Genomic DNA, 17417 nt, shown 5'->3' on the forward strand with positions numbered 1-17417 from the left:
GACCAATGACCCTACGAAGCGGCCGTTGGACACTGCCACGAGAGAGAACCCTTCCTCTTCTAGCCCTGTGAAACACCCAGAGCACCCCTGTCGACCACGTTCACTTCCAAATTTGGCGCCGACCTGTGTGTTTCATTTCCCTTCTTGAACAGACGAACGAGCGAAAAGAATTCTCAACAGAATCCTCTTAACCACCGACAAGAGCATCCGGATCCCTCCTGATCCGTGCTCAGCCTGCTGCTGGCTTCGAGTAAGATCGGCTCTACTACATCCCTAGCCTAGGTATACCTATTTGAGGTACTCTCTTTTGGCGCTTAATCTGCTGTCTCACCATCAAGCAATATGGACTGACTGATGGCTGTCTTCTGGGTACAGCATTATTACACCCTCCCTATTATATTTGAGGATTTCGGAATGGGTGATGAACCTCCACTTCGACCAAATCTCATCTCGCAAACAGGCGACGAGCAATCCTCGAAAGGTATGTGCTGTGTTGTGCTTCCTGATCGCGGTAACCCACCTAGCTAACTGGACCAGACCGACCGCTGCAAGCATCACTCCCTGGCACCAGCTTGGCTCCGGGACAGCCCTCCAACATGGAGTTCGAATCGTATCCTCGACAGCATTTCCCCATGGGCAACTTTGCGGGTACGGGAACGCTTGACATGTCGACGATGGCTGCCGCCTTGCCCGACTATCAAATGCGACAGTACCAGCAACAACCATACGCTCAGCACTACCAGTCCTCCAGTGCTCCAAACCCGTCCGTGATGTACCAATACCACCAAGGCGCGCAGTTTGCCGGCCAGGCTGCCGCGACCCCAAGCCATTCGTTTGCGCAACAATATCCATCGCCGTTTGTTCAGGGCGCGCCGGCACGACCACAGCAGGGAGCAGCCTACTCACATTTTGTCACGAATACAGGCCTTGCGGCTGGCCCACAGCCCTTTCAAAACCAATCTTTTCTTCTGCAACAGCCGGTGCTACATCACTCGGGGACGGCAAGCCAGCACCATCACCAGCAGCAGCCGCCTCATTTCCCACAGGCTCACGGATCTTCAGCCTACGGTGTCCCATACGGGACAGGGATCGCATCTGGCTACACGCTTCCGCAAGTGCGGCTGGACAATAGTATGGCACAGGTTCAAACCTCAAACGTTTATCCACAGCTGAACCCCCAAGGTATGGAGCCATCCCTGTCACGCAGGCTCCTCGATGACTGACCTTTTGTGACATGCATAGCCGTGAGAAGAAGCAGCTCAAACTCGTCTCTGCAGACCTCTGCGCTCCGAGGGCCACCTAGAAAACCCAGGCAATCTGGCCATGCGCTTTGGGTGGGAAACTTGCCGCCTGCAACCCATATAATCGACCTGAAAGACCATTTCGCTCGGGATGCGACAGAGGACATCGAGAGTGTCTTTCTGATCTCGAAGAGCAACTGTGCTTTTGTGAATTATCGCACCGAGGCCAGTTGTGCAGCTGCCATGACTCGCTTCCACGACTCCAGGTTCCAAGGCGTGCGACTAGTGTGCCGGCTCCGACGTGGAAGCGCTTCCACAGCGACCTCAACGCAAACCGGGGCACATCAGTCGGCATCAGCCGAAGAAGGCGAGACACCAGAAGCTGGTGGCAAAGATGCAGCAGTAATTGACGGAACAATCACTGCGGAGCCTGAACCGATGGGGAAGGTAAAGGAGAAGTTCTTTGTTGTGAAGAGCCTGACGGTGGAGGATCTGGAGCGTAGTGTGGTCAGTGGGATATGGGCCACGCAGGCTCATAATGAGGTCGCTTTGAACAACGCGTACCAGGTAAGAGTGCCGTCCATGCTCGTTGACTTGATGCTGACACCGTTGACAGACTGCCGAGAATGTCTACCTGGTCTTTTCTGCGAACAAATCTGGCGAGTATTTTGGTTATGCTCGGATGGAGTCTGCCATCGACGACGAGTCTGTCACCAGCGTCGAAATCCAGCCACGGCCAGAGGCACCAGAGCCGAGCCCAGCTGATCTGCCTTTGACCATCCCGACCCCAGCCACTGCGACAGCGCCTAAAGGACGAATCATCGATGATTCGGCCCGCGGGACGATCTTCTGGGAGGCAGACACGGCCACGCAAGAGAAAGAAGAACAACACACGGATGAAGAGGCCGGCAACATATCAGGCGAAGGTTACGAGTCGGCCAGCCCAGGCACCCCACAAACTTTTGGGAAGCCTTTCAAGATCAAGTGGATGTCGACCGATCGCCTGCCGTTTTACAGGACGAGAGGTCTGCGAAACCCCTTGAACGCCAACCGCGAGGTCAAGATTGCCCGCGACGGCACCGAGATCGAACCCAGTGTTGGCCGGCGGCTGGTCAACATGTTCCACCGTCCTCCAGTGCCATCTGCAAGCCCTGGTGCGACTCGACCACAGCCTCCTCCTCCAGGACCTATGGGGGGTTTCATGTCTCCTCATGGCGCCGCACCAGGAGGCATGTATGGCCGGAGCTACTGATTTTTCTTCGACATTGTTCTTTATGTATAGCTTCGCTACTGCGATGTCTCATGTTTGTACGATGACATGATGCCACGACAAGAAAAGCAAGTGGGACGGCATTTCCAAGCAACGATATGGGGGCATTGGTGATGACTTCCAAAGGATTTCTTTTGACCACAGAACACGACACACAAGCTTGGCAGGCCAAGCCTTCTTCTCGAAATCCTCTTGGATAGGACTGTTTAATGACCATCACGGAGTTGAGGAAAGGCTGGAAGGAGGCAGGTCGGGGGATAGAGGTGATGAGCCGCAGGAGAAGTGTGCACAGAAGGTATACATGATGCACGGCCATGCCTCGTCGCTGGGGGTCTGGGTCGACAGTGCCATAGATCCGGAATCATCAGGTTGCTGAATCGAGTGCATGGGCCAATTCGACAAAGTCTTCGTCTCCAGCTGCCGCCAATCGTCGAAATTCGCCCATGTTCGACGCGTGAGCCATCGCTCTTCCTCGCGCAGCTAGAAAGTCTTCAGCACGCGGACGGACAAGGTGGGCGGCACAGTCGTAGAACAGATATACCATCGGTCTAGCGATAGACACACTGGAGAGCCGTAATCAAAGACCCCAGAAGCCAAACCGTGCGCAAGGTCGGCTCCGCTCGCCTTCACGCGCCCACGACACGCTCCCACACCTTGACCAACTCCGTACGATGCTCGTCGTACGTGTCCTTCGATCGCTGTTCCCCGTGCCTCGTACGCAACATCAACCCATTATACAGGACGCTCTTGCCACAACGGATGATCACCTGGCCGCGCGCACCCGTGTACCACACATCGATGAAGAACCTGGGCGTCTTGAACCACATGGAGTGTGCGTCCGTGAACCCCTTAGCCAGGCTTTCTTATTTGCTCTTCAGTCAGTCAGACAGAGAGGTGATGTGCTCGATGTAGAGATGCAGGGCGGGCTCGGCATTAGCTCGAAAGGAAAGAGAGACTAGTAAGTGGGTTGTGGTAAACCGAGTAAAGCGAGGTACGAGGTGTTAGAAATTTTTCCACGTCCAGACGGAGTATTCTGTATGGTGTCCCTATGTCCAGCGTTTTGCGTTCTATACAGCCAAATTCACCCTTGTTTTATACCTTGGTACTAACGCGATGGACAGGGCAGGTCATAGAGCTCAGCAGTCTCGTGGGTGCGAAATCCTGTAGATTAGGTGCCATACGGCCATTGTACTGTAGCAGCTAATTACTGAACCAAAGTCCAAAAGATGACTTAGGTAAGCAGCCCCCTGGACTTGTCAAACTGACCAAACTCGGCAAACACACCAAACCTTCTTGGCTGCACCTGTGTCTCTTTGTTACTGAGACATGTCAAGTTCCCTGTCCCGTTCCTGTTCCTGTCCATCATGTCTGTCGTGGTCGCTGCCTGTGACTTGGCTTTCTGGACGGGTGGACTACGTGGGCGATACGGAGTAATTATGTATTCTTTTAAGCACCTAGCCAAGCCACGCGTACACTCGACGATATGACGAAGTACTTTACCTACCTAGGTACCTACAGTGTACGGAGTACCTCTGCTGCCAGAAGGGCATGATTAATCTGAATCAAATTTACTCCCGCTCCCGCTCTACTCGGTGGATTTACAGAGATTGACAATAAGCAGCAAGTCGTTTCGTGGCGAATTGTGCTGCGGCATGACTCGCCGTATTTCTTCACCTGTCCGCTTTGCCAAGCAGGCATCGCATCACAATGCCTTCCATGAAGTGCGCTCCATCGACAAGACAGGCCGGAAGGGGACACTTTCAAGGTGTTTGCCAAGGCATCATCCCAACGGACCTCACGGCATCCTCGCTGTCGGGATGGCAGTGGTACCAGCACCCGAACTAGAAGTACTCTGACGTTGCTCACTAGGCTGAGGAAAGAACTCTGCCCCCGCAGAAGATACAACGCATGGATGCCGCGAACGATGATCAGCGAGGTCCCTCTGCCCCCAAAGAAGACGTCCCTCTGTTGGTAAAGTGACTACTTAAACGAGGAGAGAGTTACTGATCAACCGAAATCCGCTCTCAGTAAAGCTACCATCGCTGGCGACCCAACCTGATATCAAGCAAACACAGTCTCATCCATTCCGCTGGCGCCGGCCATCGCGCAGTATCTATCTACTATGGTACCTCAAACATATTCCTCGGGCTGGCTGTTGTCCGCCCGCCGACGGCCCTCGCCCCTCTCTAGATAGACTTGACACAAATCACTGTAGCACGCAATACTGTCATGACCATCACCGTCACTATCACCAGGACCGGGCCATACTCTCGTGATGGGATGCAGAATTTCGTACGGTAGTACTGTTAAGTGCCACTCACCCACCCTGTAACGTATACACTCACCCACCCTGTAACGTATACATACACAGCTGCATACACACGTACAAACAAAATAGATGTTATCGGGAACCCCGAACAGCGCGCCCTGCATGGATGCAACATGCGATGAGCAACGCTGGTATTGTCGCCCACCGAGAACACAGAAGCCAAAAGACAGAAATGCAGTGGGGCGAATACCGGAAAGTATACTCAGTATGCGCACGCTTAGCCTCCTACATACCTCTAGCCTTCAACTTTCAACCCACGAACTCCGATCCTCGGTCTTCAGCATTCAGCGCGATGGTCAAGGAAATTAGGTACCTAGCTAAGCATAAAGTAGAATTCCTTGTGCATACGATCGTCCCACCCAGACAGACAGAGCGGACAGACACTTCGATCCGGAGTACCGTCTCAGAACACGGAATAATTACCTAGGTACCCAGGTACCTACAGTGGACATGTTTCCGCTTCGGAGAAACAAGCGTGTAGGGCACGGCAGGTTGTCGAGTCGCCCTTTTGCCCCCTTCCACCCTCGACGTCGTCAAAATGAAACGTTTTGCGCAAACTACAGTAATGCAAAGTACTACTGGCTACGTACCTATGAGCGGCGGGCGCGCGACCTCTTGCCTACTGGGGTACCAAAAAATTGCGCCAACCCTGTTTGTTTGCACATGCTCCGTCCGGTCAAGAGGGTTCGACAATATCTTCCGTATCTTGCCCTGTACATTGTTGCCGTTGGCTTGTGGGAGCGGCGGAGGAAGACCACATGGCGTGTTTTCAATCGACGGATTCGGGCTCAGTACTGTGTCTGTTTCCAGTCACACTCCCGTCCTCTGCCGAGAAGCGTGGCGTGGCGCGGAGCGGAGCGGCGCGGATTAGGGATAGGGCGGGAGTGGAGCGGGGTGCTCTGCTGCCACACGAGTACTCGTAGCTGTAGCCGTATTGTATGGAATCTAGCCGCCATGGAAGAGTCTATCTATGGAAGAGTCTACCTATGGAAGGGTGACTGGTGAGATCCTCGAGACAGATGGTTGTCCGTCAGCCTTCACGTCTGTCACGACTTTTTCGACCTCAGGCAACCGGGTGCCGGTTAGTGAACCAGTAGGACCCTCGGACCACCATTGCAGAAGCAGGGGCGAGAGATCAGGATTCATGACCTCAAGCACCTTCCCTGGAGGGCGAAATGAATTCAAGCAGAATTTGAAAAGCAACTGACGGGTGCGTCGTCTCGTAAACCGTAAGCGATCGGCATCATGCCTGAGTTCTCCTGCTGTTCTAAAGGAGACGCTATTCACACATTGTCCTCGCTATAACGCCAGATATGCTCATGCAGTAGAGTGCCACATGATTGAACGCCATTGTCATGCCATGCCAGGCCGGGCAACTATCTCGAAATGTCTCAGTCATCAAGCCCACTTGCCGAGTAACGCCATAAGTCCTGCACCAAGACACATCGTAACAAACGCCGAAATGACGGTCCGGATGCTCGCCCTGCGCATAGAATTGCTGAACATGAATTCGTGAGCCATCAACTCCACCAGTCCAGTGTAAATCAGGATGCCCGCCGACACAGAGTCGAACACGCCATTGACAATGAGGGTTGTCTTGGAACCCGGAGGGTATGTATTCCGCACACCCAGGCCGATGGCAATCGCGAGGGGCGTGCTCAGACCGTATGCTAATGCGAGTAGGTACGGTGTCCATCGTCGATCCTTGGGCCATGGTGTCACGGCAAGTCGCGAACCCAGACCAAGACCTTCGAAGGTTTGGTGGAAGATGATGACGATGAATAAGGTGTTAAATTCCTCTCCTGCTACTGCTAGCGTGAGGCCAATGAAGATGCTGTGGAATATGATGCCAAATTCGAGGATGAAGATGGCTGTCATCTGCGCCTTGTAGTCTTCGAGGTTGAAGGGGTTGGCAACGTCTTCGATCTCAGAGTGTTCCCTCACATGGCCCATGTGGTCCTCTCCCGGCACGTGCGTGCTGGCAGATCGGTGCTGTCGGGTATTTGACGGTAGAGTGAGAGTAGCGGGGGTGTCTTTGTAGGGTGACAATGTGCCTGCCGCGTGGACAGTGCCTTCTGTGTCGGGTGTAGATCGTTCCAGCTCATACTGATGTCCCCGTCCGTCTTCGTGCTCATGCTCGTGGTCATGCGGATGCCCCCCAAAAGTCCCATACCTCATGACCATTAGCTCAACAAAGAAGAGGACAAAAACGGTCATGAGAACTATGCCCTCGGCCCAGTCGTATTCTGTTATCGGTCCCGTCAGACAAGGATCCGTCAAGGCGTCAATGGCGGGAGCTAATAGGTGTATGAACGCAGTCGCAATAATGACACCTGAGCCAAAGTATTTGCATATGAAGAACACCCATTCTGGAACCTTTAGGCCTCGGTGCCTGTTCGCGAAGATGGGAAAGACTGCGCCTATCGAAGAGGTAACCCAGATGATAAAGAGGGCGGCTATCCGCAGGCCAATGCGACCGTCATATTCGTTTCCGGTGTCACAAGAGGGTGGCCCGCTACTGTCGTCTTGCCGTGGGACGAGGTGTGCAAAAGCCTCGAGGGTGGTCATAGCGTTTGGTGTGGGATGATTACTGGGCGCTTGGACAGATTTCTGCAAGGTTCCGAAGGCGAGGAGCAGCTATGGGATATATCGGTCTGCGAGTACGTGGAGGGATCTACTTCAACTATATGTGAGCCATGGCAGAGCCACGCACAGGAATCGAGGACCTTACCTATACGAATATGGGTCTTGACTAAGGTGAGATTTGGAGACGCTGTAGTCAAGTTCCACACGGTCCAACAGACCTAGTGCGTTGAATACAGATGTTACTGGCTTAAACGAAATTCGAGGCAAGGATGAAAAGAAAATGAGTACAGTAACCACAGCTTAGTGTTACCACCACAAAGGTTGTGGTTTAAAATCGCCGTGGACAAACGCAATCTTCTACCTTCGCCCCGCTCCAACTGGAGCCGGGAGAGGAAGTCGCTATCACTGCATGAGGTGAACGAAGCGGAGGTGCAGAGCGACGAAAAGTGAGGACCTTAAAGATGCTGAGGTATGTCACTTTGCGACCCAATCAGAGGGCGCACAATGAACGAGGCTCCGCATGAACCCCACGCTTGTTATTGGCCCGTGGCGCAATTGCCAGGTACCGGCGGACGCTGATTCGTTCACCTTTCCCCAAGTCCGTCTTCGGATTTTTAATCCTTGCTCAACTGTTCGTCACGGCCGAACATTTCGACTTCCAAATCGTCAGCTGGCAAGCTTCGTCACAGCCAGGCTCTTTACATCTGCCAGACACAGTTCTACCCCGTTCTGCACGATGGCATGGGCCCCACGTGATCAGTACATCCACATCCCATCCGAGTAGCATCAACGTCAGCGCGTGCAGCGACACGTGCATGAGGATACAACGGATCCTTCCGCCAGATAAGGCTGGTCTCGGCATATCTTAAGGTCCTCACTTTTCACATTTGGCCCGTCCTCCTATCATCTTCCTCCATCCCACGGCGCCATGGAACCGTAGTTGTGTCGAGTCTGATAACCGGTTGAGCCTGACACAGCCTTTCTCCAAATTTGTGGTAATCGTGCATATGCCTTCGGCAACACTGCGCGAGGTCACCTTCCACTTATGACCCAGACTGGCACACCTCGACGCCGGGAATCGGTAGCTGTACCCTTGGGTGTGCTTTCCACCACAAGCATTCCATCAGCCTAGGCCGAGAAGGGCTCCGGCTTCACCAAATCGTGTTTGGCTAGGTGTTGGTCGGCTCCATCGAGGTAGCCGTAGTATTCCTTCATGCATCAACCACGAGATCAAGCCTGCGGACGCAAAAGTGGCTGTGAGGATGTCAACATAGATTTCTCGCCGTCGCTGCAATCGCGCCATTTGGAGGTGTTTCTCTCTGTATCGACCACGATCTGTTGCATGCAGGTACCAGATCTCTGATCCCGAAAAGTAAGATCCGAGGGCGGGTAAGGAGCCGATGCATCCCTCCAGAAGCTCGTGGCATATTTGTGGCATACTTCTCGGAGTACACCCTTCCCACGGCAGTGTTGGTGATTTGCTGCTAGGCGTCCCGAATGGTTCAGCAATCTGCCTTCGTGCCCACTCATCCAACCTTGTATGCTTGCTCCGAAGGGACTCGCTCAACCACCCATGCTGCAGCTGGGGTCTCTGCATAAGCGCCAAATAGCCGATCGCCAGACAGTCGGCACTATTTGTAGGGCCACCAAGCAGCGAAGGCTTCTCGCCCAGCATTTCGCTTAGTGGATCGAAGAAATCATCCGTGACTGCGTCCAAGCGAAAACGGTTCTTCTGCTGGTTCCGACCAAGTAGACCGGTGACTGTCTGCTTTGGTTTCCGCAAAGATTTGGGTATATGAGCAGTCAAGCCTAAATTTTCCTTCTTGTCCTCTTCCTCTTGTGCGGTATCCACGTCTAAACTGCTCAAGCCCAGGTGTTCCGATCGTTTCTTTGCTCCTTCACGCAGTCGATGTGGTATGGTCCAGCTGTTCGGCCAGGTCAAGATAGCTGCCAATGCGGGTCGCGTGGAATTGTGGTAGTTGTCGCTGCTCACATAGAGGCTCAGGTCGAGGAGTGGTTGGCCGCGAGAAATGATGAAGGCTGTCAACGCCGCCTTGTCGGCTTGCTGTTGGACGTCGAGTTCTTGATCGAGGTCCCATTTGCCACGGGAGATATCACGCAGATAGCTGATGATGTTGAGATATCCAGCAACCCAGACATCACCGTCAAGCAGAGCAGGAAGTTCTCGAAGTGGACTGACGCGCGGGTTGCTTGACGGCACAAGCACCCAGTCTCGGTTCTGTAAACAGCTGCGCAAATAGAGGATTGCTGCCAGGCATTGTGCATCAATAGAGGGCAGCTCGAAAGCCGGTCCCCAGACGTGCAGCTCAAGCACCATCTCTGAGGTACATTTTCTTTGTGAGAGGATGACAACGGCACTTTAAACGCGAAATGCACAAACTGCCCTATTGGTTTAGCGTCTACGGTGCAGCGTGTGATGGAGAGGAGAGGCGCTCCCCAAGTACTGGGTACTACGGTGGATGACAGACAGGCAAGGGCATTCTCGCTGCTCATTCCAGCCATTCATTGCCTGTGGCTGCTGTGAGCAGTAGATTTCGTCAGACGAAGATGCATACCTAGTGATATTGAGGCATCCCGCTTGTCAGACGCAACCACCCACATGAGACGGGGAGGGCGTGTCACCGATCGCTCGCCACCAACTCTCCACCCTTCCTCGACAATACGAGTAGATCAACCAAAACTCGTTTGATCCTGGCCTGCCATATGGTTAGTCGAGGACGGAGTGGCGCGCCGCCAGATCTCTGATGCATGAATCAATTCCGCTTGGGCCAGTCTCTCGGCACGTTCTCATCAGCGTCATTCCGAAGAAGTCATAATGAGACACTGATTGACAGCCTTGCGCATCAGAAGAATACCACCTTCGCATGGGCCAGGACCCAGGCCGGCGAAGATGAACAGGATGCCGCCTCCGGAAGCAAGAGGCCACCTCCGTACATTGCCCATCAAGCAGGTGTAAATTGCGTTGCCATCGATCACATCGAGGGTCGTTATTTGTTTTCGGGAGGAGCGGATTCCGCCATTCGGCTCTGGGACCTTGAGGAACACGTTCAGGAACAGTCATCAGGCTCATCGACGATAACAAAATACACTCCCAAGGCGACACTTACCAAAGCCAACCTAGACTCCCACACTCACGCCTTGACGACCCTCTCAATCTACCCATTCGACCCCACCCCCTCGACCCTCCTTTCAACCTCCTACGACAAAACGCTAAAAGTCCATAGTATAAGTCCCGCCTCAATAGCACCGGTTCACACTTTCCAACTCGACTTTACGCCCCACACCCATTCTATTTCTCCTCTTCCCAGCTCTCCTCCCCTGATCGCAGTCGGCACAGCTCACCCTGCCATCCGTCTATTAGACCTTCGGTCAGGTCTGAGCACCCATAGCCTAACCGGGCCCAATGGCGCAGTATACGCCTCCGCCTGGTCACCGAAGGTCTCCCACATCCTCGCCTCTGGCTCCACGGATGGAAAGGTCTTGTTCTTCGATATCCGGCGGGCAAACGCAGCGTTTGCATCCCTGGATCTCGACGACGCAATTGGCGTGATCGGCACATCATCAACCCAGGGGCTAGGCGCTCGAAAGGATTTGCTCGATTTTAACGCCGTGGCGCACAACGGTCCCGTCACATCGATCCAATGGAATGCGTTAGGTGACAAAATCATCACAAGCGGCCACGACCAACGGATCCGTGTCTGGGATGCCGCTTCCGGTCGAAACGACTTGGTACACTTTGGCCCACGAATCCGAAATGAACGACAAGGAGAATTAAAACCTCTCCTATCACCAGCAACATTTCATCGTCCAGGACAGGAAAATCTCTGGTGGCCGAACGATGACGGCAAGGGGATGATCTTTCAGCACCATTTGCGGGAAGGCCAGCTGTTAAAGATTCTGAGGGCCGAGGGTGTTCAAATTGGGGACGTGCAGCAAAAACTGAAACGGGGCAAGGTTGGAGCATCGAACCTAGGGCGGCCAACAGGTGGGGGCAGGATCAATGCCATGGTATGGCGAATCAATGCCCCAACAGGTGAAGGGGTCGAGATGTACACCGCGCATGGCGACGGCAGAATATGCGGGTGGCTGCCCTCGATCGTAGTTGAGGATGAGCATGATATTGAAGACGAAGGGAGAGACAAGTCAGCGCAACCTGAGATCAACGAGGCGGAGAGCACCGCGGTTGTTATTGCTGATGAGGCTGAGCAAAAGAGGAAACGCAAGAGAGACATGCTGGAAGATATGCTAGGCGGACTCTCGAAACAGGCTTTGCGGTTTGGTTGAAAGAAACAGAACATTCGTATCGACGTTCAATTCTCCCCGTAGCAAGAAAGAGGGGGATTCCGTCCATCTGAATACGCGTACTCTGTCAGAGTCGTGAGGATCAGAATCCAGATCAACTCATTAGCTGGCGGGATTGATACAGGCTTCTTCGGTTTCAAAAAGCAAATAAGCGTTCTAGAGGCGGTGCGAATGCGCTTTGGACCTGAAATGTGTGCAACAAAATTGCCCAACAGCATCTGATCTGTCTTCTCCTTCATGTGTCCGATCTGAGCGTTGCACGACAGCGACTTTCAGAGGTATCTAGAAACTATGAATCAACGAGCAGTCACCAGAGCCGGAGGCGAGATCAGCCTGACAAAACCAGAACTGAAACGATGTTCTGCCTACTGTAGCTCAGCCTCTAGGTCAGGCTCTTTTGCTGCCTGCGCTCGAGACATCACACCACCCGCACGACGTCCTTGGAAGGCACGGAAGGGTACCTGTGATCTGCACAACAGCGCATAGCGGCAGCATTTTGATGTCGCATGTTACCCCCTTGCGCCGAGATTCTCCGGGAACAGAGTCGCACAAGACCTCTACCGATAATTACACTAGATGGGGTCTCGCGCAGAAGATCCAGGGACGACCGCGAAGGCTAGACGAGAGAGAAGAACAACACGTCGTCATACAGGGTGCAGACCCTGCATTTCGAGCTTGCTCACTCGTACCTCGAACGGGTTATTTGCTTCTTCTGCCCTGCATGAGGTCTGCATAATGGCTTTCCGGGGGAGCTTGACGCCTATTGTGTGCGATGGCGGTGCCCGAAGAATGGCTGCGGTGGTCGCTCGGGTCAAATGACGCAACAAATCGCCGGGGTTGAGGGCTAGACGCGGGCTAGGTGAGGACTACCGGGTAGGTGACGGTGAGGTGAGAGTGAAGGCTTCTCGCACATGCCAGCTGAATCACAAGGATCCCCACCATCACATCAAGTGGGAGCATGGCTGCCAACCTTTGCCAGCTCCCAGTCACGCCTGCGTGGGTCATTGGGCTGCAATGATCTCAAGTGCATGAGGCTGCCTTGGCCCCTGTCTGCTGATACTGTACTCGTATTCTATTCTATTCGGACGAGGCAATTTTTGAGATTTACATTTCCCCAGCTTTGTGCTTCCAGACCGCCGCTTTCTCTTCTCTTCTCCTCACTTCAACGTTGACCATCAACCACACTCAATGTCTTCTCACGACGACAACCCACCCCGCTCACGCAGGGACCGGCCAAGATATGATACTGATGGCGGTCTCAAATATCCCGACGACGCTGACGATAAAGCTGCCCCTCGTCGACCTCGGTACGAGACGTCCCCTCCACCTATCGAGCCCCGCGACGCCAAAGATGACAGGGCAGGCAAGTCTAATACTGCTGCACCCAGAAGAAGGAGGAGTCTCGATGATGATGACGACGACTACCCACCTCGTCATGCGTCGCACGGTCACGGCAATGGAGAAGCGTACGGTCGCTCCAAGGGCTACCGCCAACCCATTCCCCCAGCAGAAGAGGTAGACGATGCAAAAGGCCGGTCCTCCAGGCGCAGAGGCTACGATGATGACTTCGACGCCCCTCCACCACGCCGTGCCAACACGCAAAGAGAGCCGGATCGTCACAGGCGAGACGATCCATATGACCGTGAACCACCTCGTCGACGAGCCAGCCCCGGAGACAAGTACTATTCTGACCGCGACAAGGGCTACAGGTCCCACGATGACCGAGACCGGCGCAGAAGGGACGACGATCGCTATGACGATCGCAGACACCGCGGAGGTGGTGGAGGTTACGCCTCCGATCGAGACTACGGACGTTCTGACCGTGACAGACGGGATCGAGACAGAGACCGTGACCTCCGTGACCGTGATAGGGATCGTTATGGCGACAGGGACAGGGACCGAGATCGGGATCGAGACCGCCGCCGCCACGACTCGGACCGAGACCGAGATCGCCACCGCGGTGGGGACAGAGATCGAGATCGGGATCGTGACCGCTATGACAGCCGCGACAGAGACAGGAGGGATAAAAAGAAAGGATTTTCTCTCGATAATGTCAACGACATTGTCGAATTGGGACAGAAGCACTACAAGACGGTCGCCCCGATCATCAGCAGTCTCAGCAAGATGTATTTCGACAAGAAATGACGAGGTCAAAGCCAGTAAATATGATGAACAGACGATCAGCTGGGCTGGCCAACGGCACGAGTTGGCGGTATTGAGACCATGACAGCCACATCAGAGTCTTAATTTGTCCCAGTTGCGTCATCAGAAGGAGAGACCCCAGGAGTGGTTCCCTTTCTGCACCACAATCCGCTATATATCAAGCATGCCACATCTTCAACAGCGGACGGAAGAAGTACGAACGATCAAGATCACGATGAAGGGCCCGGGTAGGCATTCGAGGCCACTAGGGGCAGCGTGGGCATGTATGAGTATCGGAAAGGAACGGGCTGGGCGGAGTGAACTGGATATGGTTTTCCTTTTGGCACCACCCATGGAATTACAAATGGCAGCACGTTGAACATAAGGGCATCAGTGCGCACCCACCTCTTCTTTGTTGTTTGCTGATTGCTAGCATTGGCAAACGCAGTGAGATAGTTCTTATGGTGAAGTCTCCTTCCATCTGGAAGTAACTTCACCGTCAATCTTCAGTATCACAGTCAGTCTATTCAAGTGCGGCATGTTGAACAAAGCATGGTCATACTCGGACCATTCCTGGTTATCTTTCAATTCAGTTCAGTTCAGTTCAGTTCAGTTCAGTTCAACTATATTTAATTGTGATTTCACTTTCTGCTCGATGTGATGGGAAGGGAAACCCACATCCATCTTCACTGCCCCTGCCACTGCCACTACTGTACTCGTACATGAAAGTAGGGTCGAGATACAGTAAGACCAGATCCAATCCATTCTGCGCTGCGTCCGAAAAAGTGAAAATATCTGCGCTGTGCAATGCTGGGATACTGTGTGCCTAATACATTTATAGATTCTGATTGATTAATTAATTCATTAAATAGCTAGCTAACTGCCTGCCTGCCTGCCTGCCTGAATGACTGATTGAGCGATCAAACTACTATTTGAGTGATTCAAAGGCCACGCCATTCCGTCTTCTGGTCATCGTGCCTGATCAAACCCGCTTCCATCAGCATGTCTTGCCGGCTAGTCATAGCCTGAATTGGCGGACCACTCTCCTCATACGACGCGCCCTTACGCCTTCACGGTCTCGAAACCCGCGAAGCTGGGCAGCACGGCGCGGATCTCCTTGATATATTCGGGAATGCCGCCGGTGTAGTTGACCGCCTCGAATGCCTTGCCCGGCACGCTTCCGCCCATATCTGCGAGAGTGCAATAAGGTCAGTGGGTCGTGATGATGAATGACGAGACGTGGGGAACAATGGAATGTATGGACAGTGGCGGTGAGCACGACCACGGTGATCACTTACAGGTACTCCGCGTGGTGGGCAAGAGGGTCATATCCGACAACTCGTTGATGCGGGTCTTCCACTTCTGGCTGGCTTCCTGGGTGGGGTTGATGTACTTGAACCCTTGGCGGTCGATGAGTTTGATGGCGTCGCGGATCCAGCGGCCTTGGACTTCAACGGCGGTGGGGCCATTGGCAAGCACTGGCGGCATGATTGTGTTAGCGATGGCGATGAAGCTTGTGTGTGAGAGATGGGACGACGGAAGGGAAGAGACAGATTAGTATCAGGACTTACGCGTCGGTCCCTGCGGGCCGTAGAGATGGAACATGTTCGGATACCCGGAGATGGTGGTGCCCAGATACGTGTATGCGGCTTTTCTCCATTCGTCCTGTAAAGTGGTGCCGTGAATGGACTTCAGGCCCATGTTCGTCATGCCTCCGGTGGTGATGTCGAAGCCTGTAGCCAGGGCGATGATATCAAACTCGTGGTGTTTACCATCGCTTGTCTTGATGCCGGTTTCGGTGAATTCTTCGATCTTAACACCGCCTTTTTCTGAGATGTCCACGATCGTCACGTTGTCTCGGTCCAGGACTTCGAAGTAGTTCTGCTCGAGGCATGGTCGCTTGATGCCGAATGCGTGGGGTGGTTCCTCAGGGATCAGAAGGGCGCGCTTCTCGGGATTTTTGACGCGTGGGGCTTGCTTCTTCTGCCAGAAATCGTAGACACAACGGTTAGCTTTCATGTCGAAGAGATAATCTTTGTGGCTGCCGAGCCATAGTGCGAAGCCAGCCTTCTTCCACAGACGCTCGTACACGGCTTCGCGTTCTTCTGGGGTATCTTCGAAGGTGTTGCGTTCCTCGAAGTCGTAAGTAAAGCCCGCGAAATTGCATTCGCGCATACGCATCAGGTCGGGATACGCTGGGTACAGTGCCTCTTGCTCTGCCTTGGTCATATCCCGCTTACCCATCGGGAGGGCTAGGTTGGGGGTGCGCTGGAACACGGTCAAGTGCTCGGCACAAGGACCCCATTCCTGGATCATCTGCACACCAGAGGCGCCTGTGCCGATGATGGCCACTCGCTTGCCATTGGCATTGACTCCCTCTGGCGGCCAGAACGAGGAGTGATGCATGATGCCCTTGAACTTTTCCATGCTGGGGTAGTCTGGAATGTAGCGCTTCGCAGCAAATCCGGCGGCGATGATCAGATACTTGGCTTTGGCGGTACGGCCATCTGCGGTCTTGACGGTCCATTTCCCGGAATTGGTGTCAAACTCGGAGCTTATCACGACGCTTTCGAATGCGCAGTCTTTGCTAAGGTTGCAGACCTTGTCGACGTGGTCGAAATATGCCTGAAGCTCGTGGTACTATAAAGCCGTCAGAACATGTGTTAACTTGACCAGAAGTGAAGGTACTGTAGCGAGGAAGAGAAGAGATTGCCATCCAGTGTCTCGCTAGGTAGGCACTGGTCGTCGAGACACAGTGTTGAGGTCAATGGATACGTACGTCTGGATAGTTGGTCGTCCACGTCCAGGTCTTGTAGACTTCGGGTATTCCCAGTTGATAGATCGGGACTTCAGAGTCGACTCGAGCACCTCCAAATTGTCAGCAAGGCGTGCTTCACACTCGACAGGGTTTCTCCTTACCGGGATAAACGTTCCATCTCCAGGTGCCTCCGAACGAGGTACCGGCTTCATACAAAACCGTCTTGAAGCCGGCCTTCCGCATCTCATACAACAGATAGGTGCCACCAAACCCTGCTCCGATGATCAAGACGTCGACTTCCAAATTGTCATTATAAGGATAGTCGGTTTTTCGGCGCCTTGCAAACTCGTACAGCTCTCGCTTCAAGATCTTCTCAGGGAGTTCCTGAGCATCGGATGGGTCGCCCATTTTGGCCTGAGTGCGCTAGGAATTCTGGACCGTCGAAGGACACGAGGACAGAATGGTTGCAGTCTGAAGCCCTCGAACACTCCGGACCAGGGCATGCCAGGAGTACTTATCAGTGAGACGCCCCGCTTCATCCAGGGCACACAGACCCGGTGCACCGGATGGACCAAGCGTCTCCTCCTCCAGTCGACTAGTATAGCCAACACAAGGTGAAGTACTTCACTCGAACCACCTCAATGGCCGAAGCGGTTCCGACTGGAACGAGTGTTCTGATTCGGCACTGGTCGTCTCATGCATATCCCCCGCATCTCCTCCTTGCCAACATCCACACCATCTGGGACCCGAGAACCTGGGGTAAGGCGA

The 17417-nt window shown here is 53.7% G+C and overlaps 6 protein-coding genes across 6 annotated transcripts; 3 read left to right on the top strand and 3 right to left on the bottom strand.

Annotated features, from left to right (window-relative positions):
• Positions 1-596: 596 nt before the first annotated feature.
• Positions 597-2493, top strand: G647_01631 (uncharacterized protein; the record flags this gene model as incomplete). The annotated part of the gene is made up of 3 exons (XM_008725030.1): positions 597-1182; positions 1243-1808; positions 1858-2493. 3 exons carry the CDS (start codon positions 597-599, stop codon positions 2491-2493), a joined length of 1788 nt encoding a protein of 595 aa, XP_008723252.1.
• A 3745-nt stretch (positions 2494-6238) lies between these two features.
• Positions 6239-7408, bottom strand: G647_01632 (uncharacterized protein; the record flags this gene model as incomplete). Its single annotated transcript, XM_008725031.1, has 1 exon — positions 6239-7408. One exon carries the CDS (start codon positions 7406-7408, stop codon positions 6239-6241), a length of 1170 nt encoding a protein of 389 aa, XP_008723253.1.
• A 1141-nt stretch (positions 7409-8549) lies between these two features.
• G647_01633 (uncharacterized protein) lies at positions 8550-9764 on the bottom strand (the record flags this gene model as incomplete). Its single annotated transcript, XM_008725032.1, has 1 exon — positions 8550-9764. The coding sequence occupies one exon, from the start codon at positions 9762-9764 to the stop codon at positions 8550-8552; it is 1215 nt and encodes a 404-aa protein (XP_008723254.1).
• Positions 9765-10195: 431 nt separating this feature from the next.
• On the top strand, positions 10196-11731 carry G647_01634 (uncharacterized protein; the record flags this gene model as incomplete). The annotated part of the gene is made up of 1 exon (XM_008725033.1): positions 10196-11731. The coding sequence occupies one exon, from the start codon at positions 10196-10198 to the stop codon at positions 11729-11731; it is 1536 nt and encodes a 511-aa protein (XP_008723255.1).
• A 1206-nt stretch (positions 11732-12937) lies between these two features.
• G647_01635 (uncharacterized protein) lies at positions 12938-13894 on the top strand (the record flags this gene model as incomplete). Its single annotated transcript, XM_008725034.1, has 1 exon — positions 12938-13894. One exon carries the CDS (start codon positions 12938-12940, stop codon positions 13892-13894), a length of 957 nt encoding a protein of 318 aa, XP_008723256.1.
• A 1059-nt stretch (positions 13895-14953) lies between these two features.
• Positions 14954-17057, bottom strand: G647_01636 (uncharacterized protein; the record flags this gene model as incomplete). The annotated part of the gene is made up of 5 exons (XM_008725035.1): positions 14954-15081; positions 15190-15369; positions 15463-16531; positions 16671-16759; positions 16811-17057. The coding sequence occupies 5 exons, from the start codon at positions 17055-17057 to the stop codon at positions 14954-14956; spliced, it is 1713 nt and encodes a 570-aa protein (XP_008723257.1).
• Between the last annotated feature and the right edge of the window lie 360 nt (positions 17058-17417).

This window comes from Cladophialophora carrionii (assembly GCF_000365165.1).
Source record: "Cladophialophora carrionii CBS 160.54 unplaced genomic scaffold supercont1.1, whole genome shotgun sequence".
NCBI classification, from domain to species: Eukaryota; Fungi; Ascomycota; class Eurotiomycetes; order Chaetothyriales; family Herpotrichiellaceae; genus Cladophialophora; species Cladophialophora carrionii.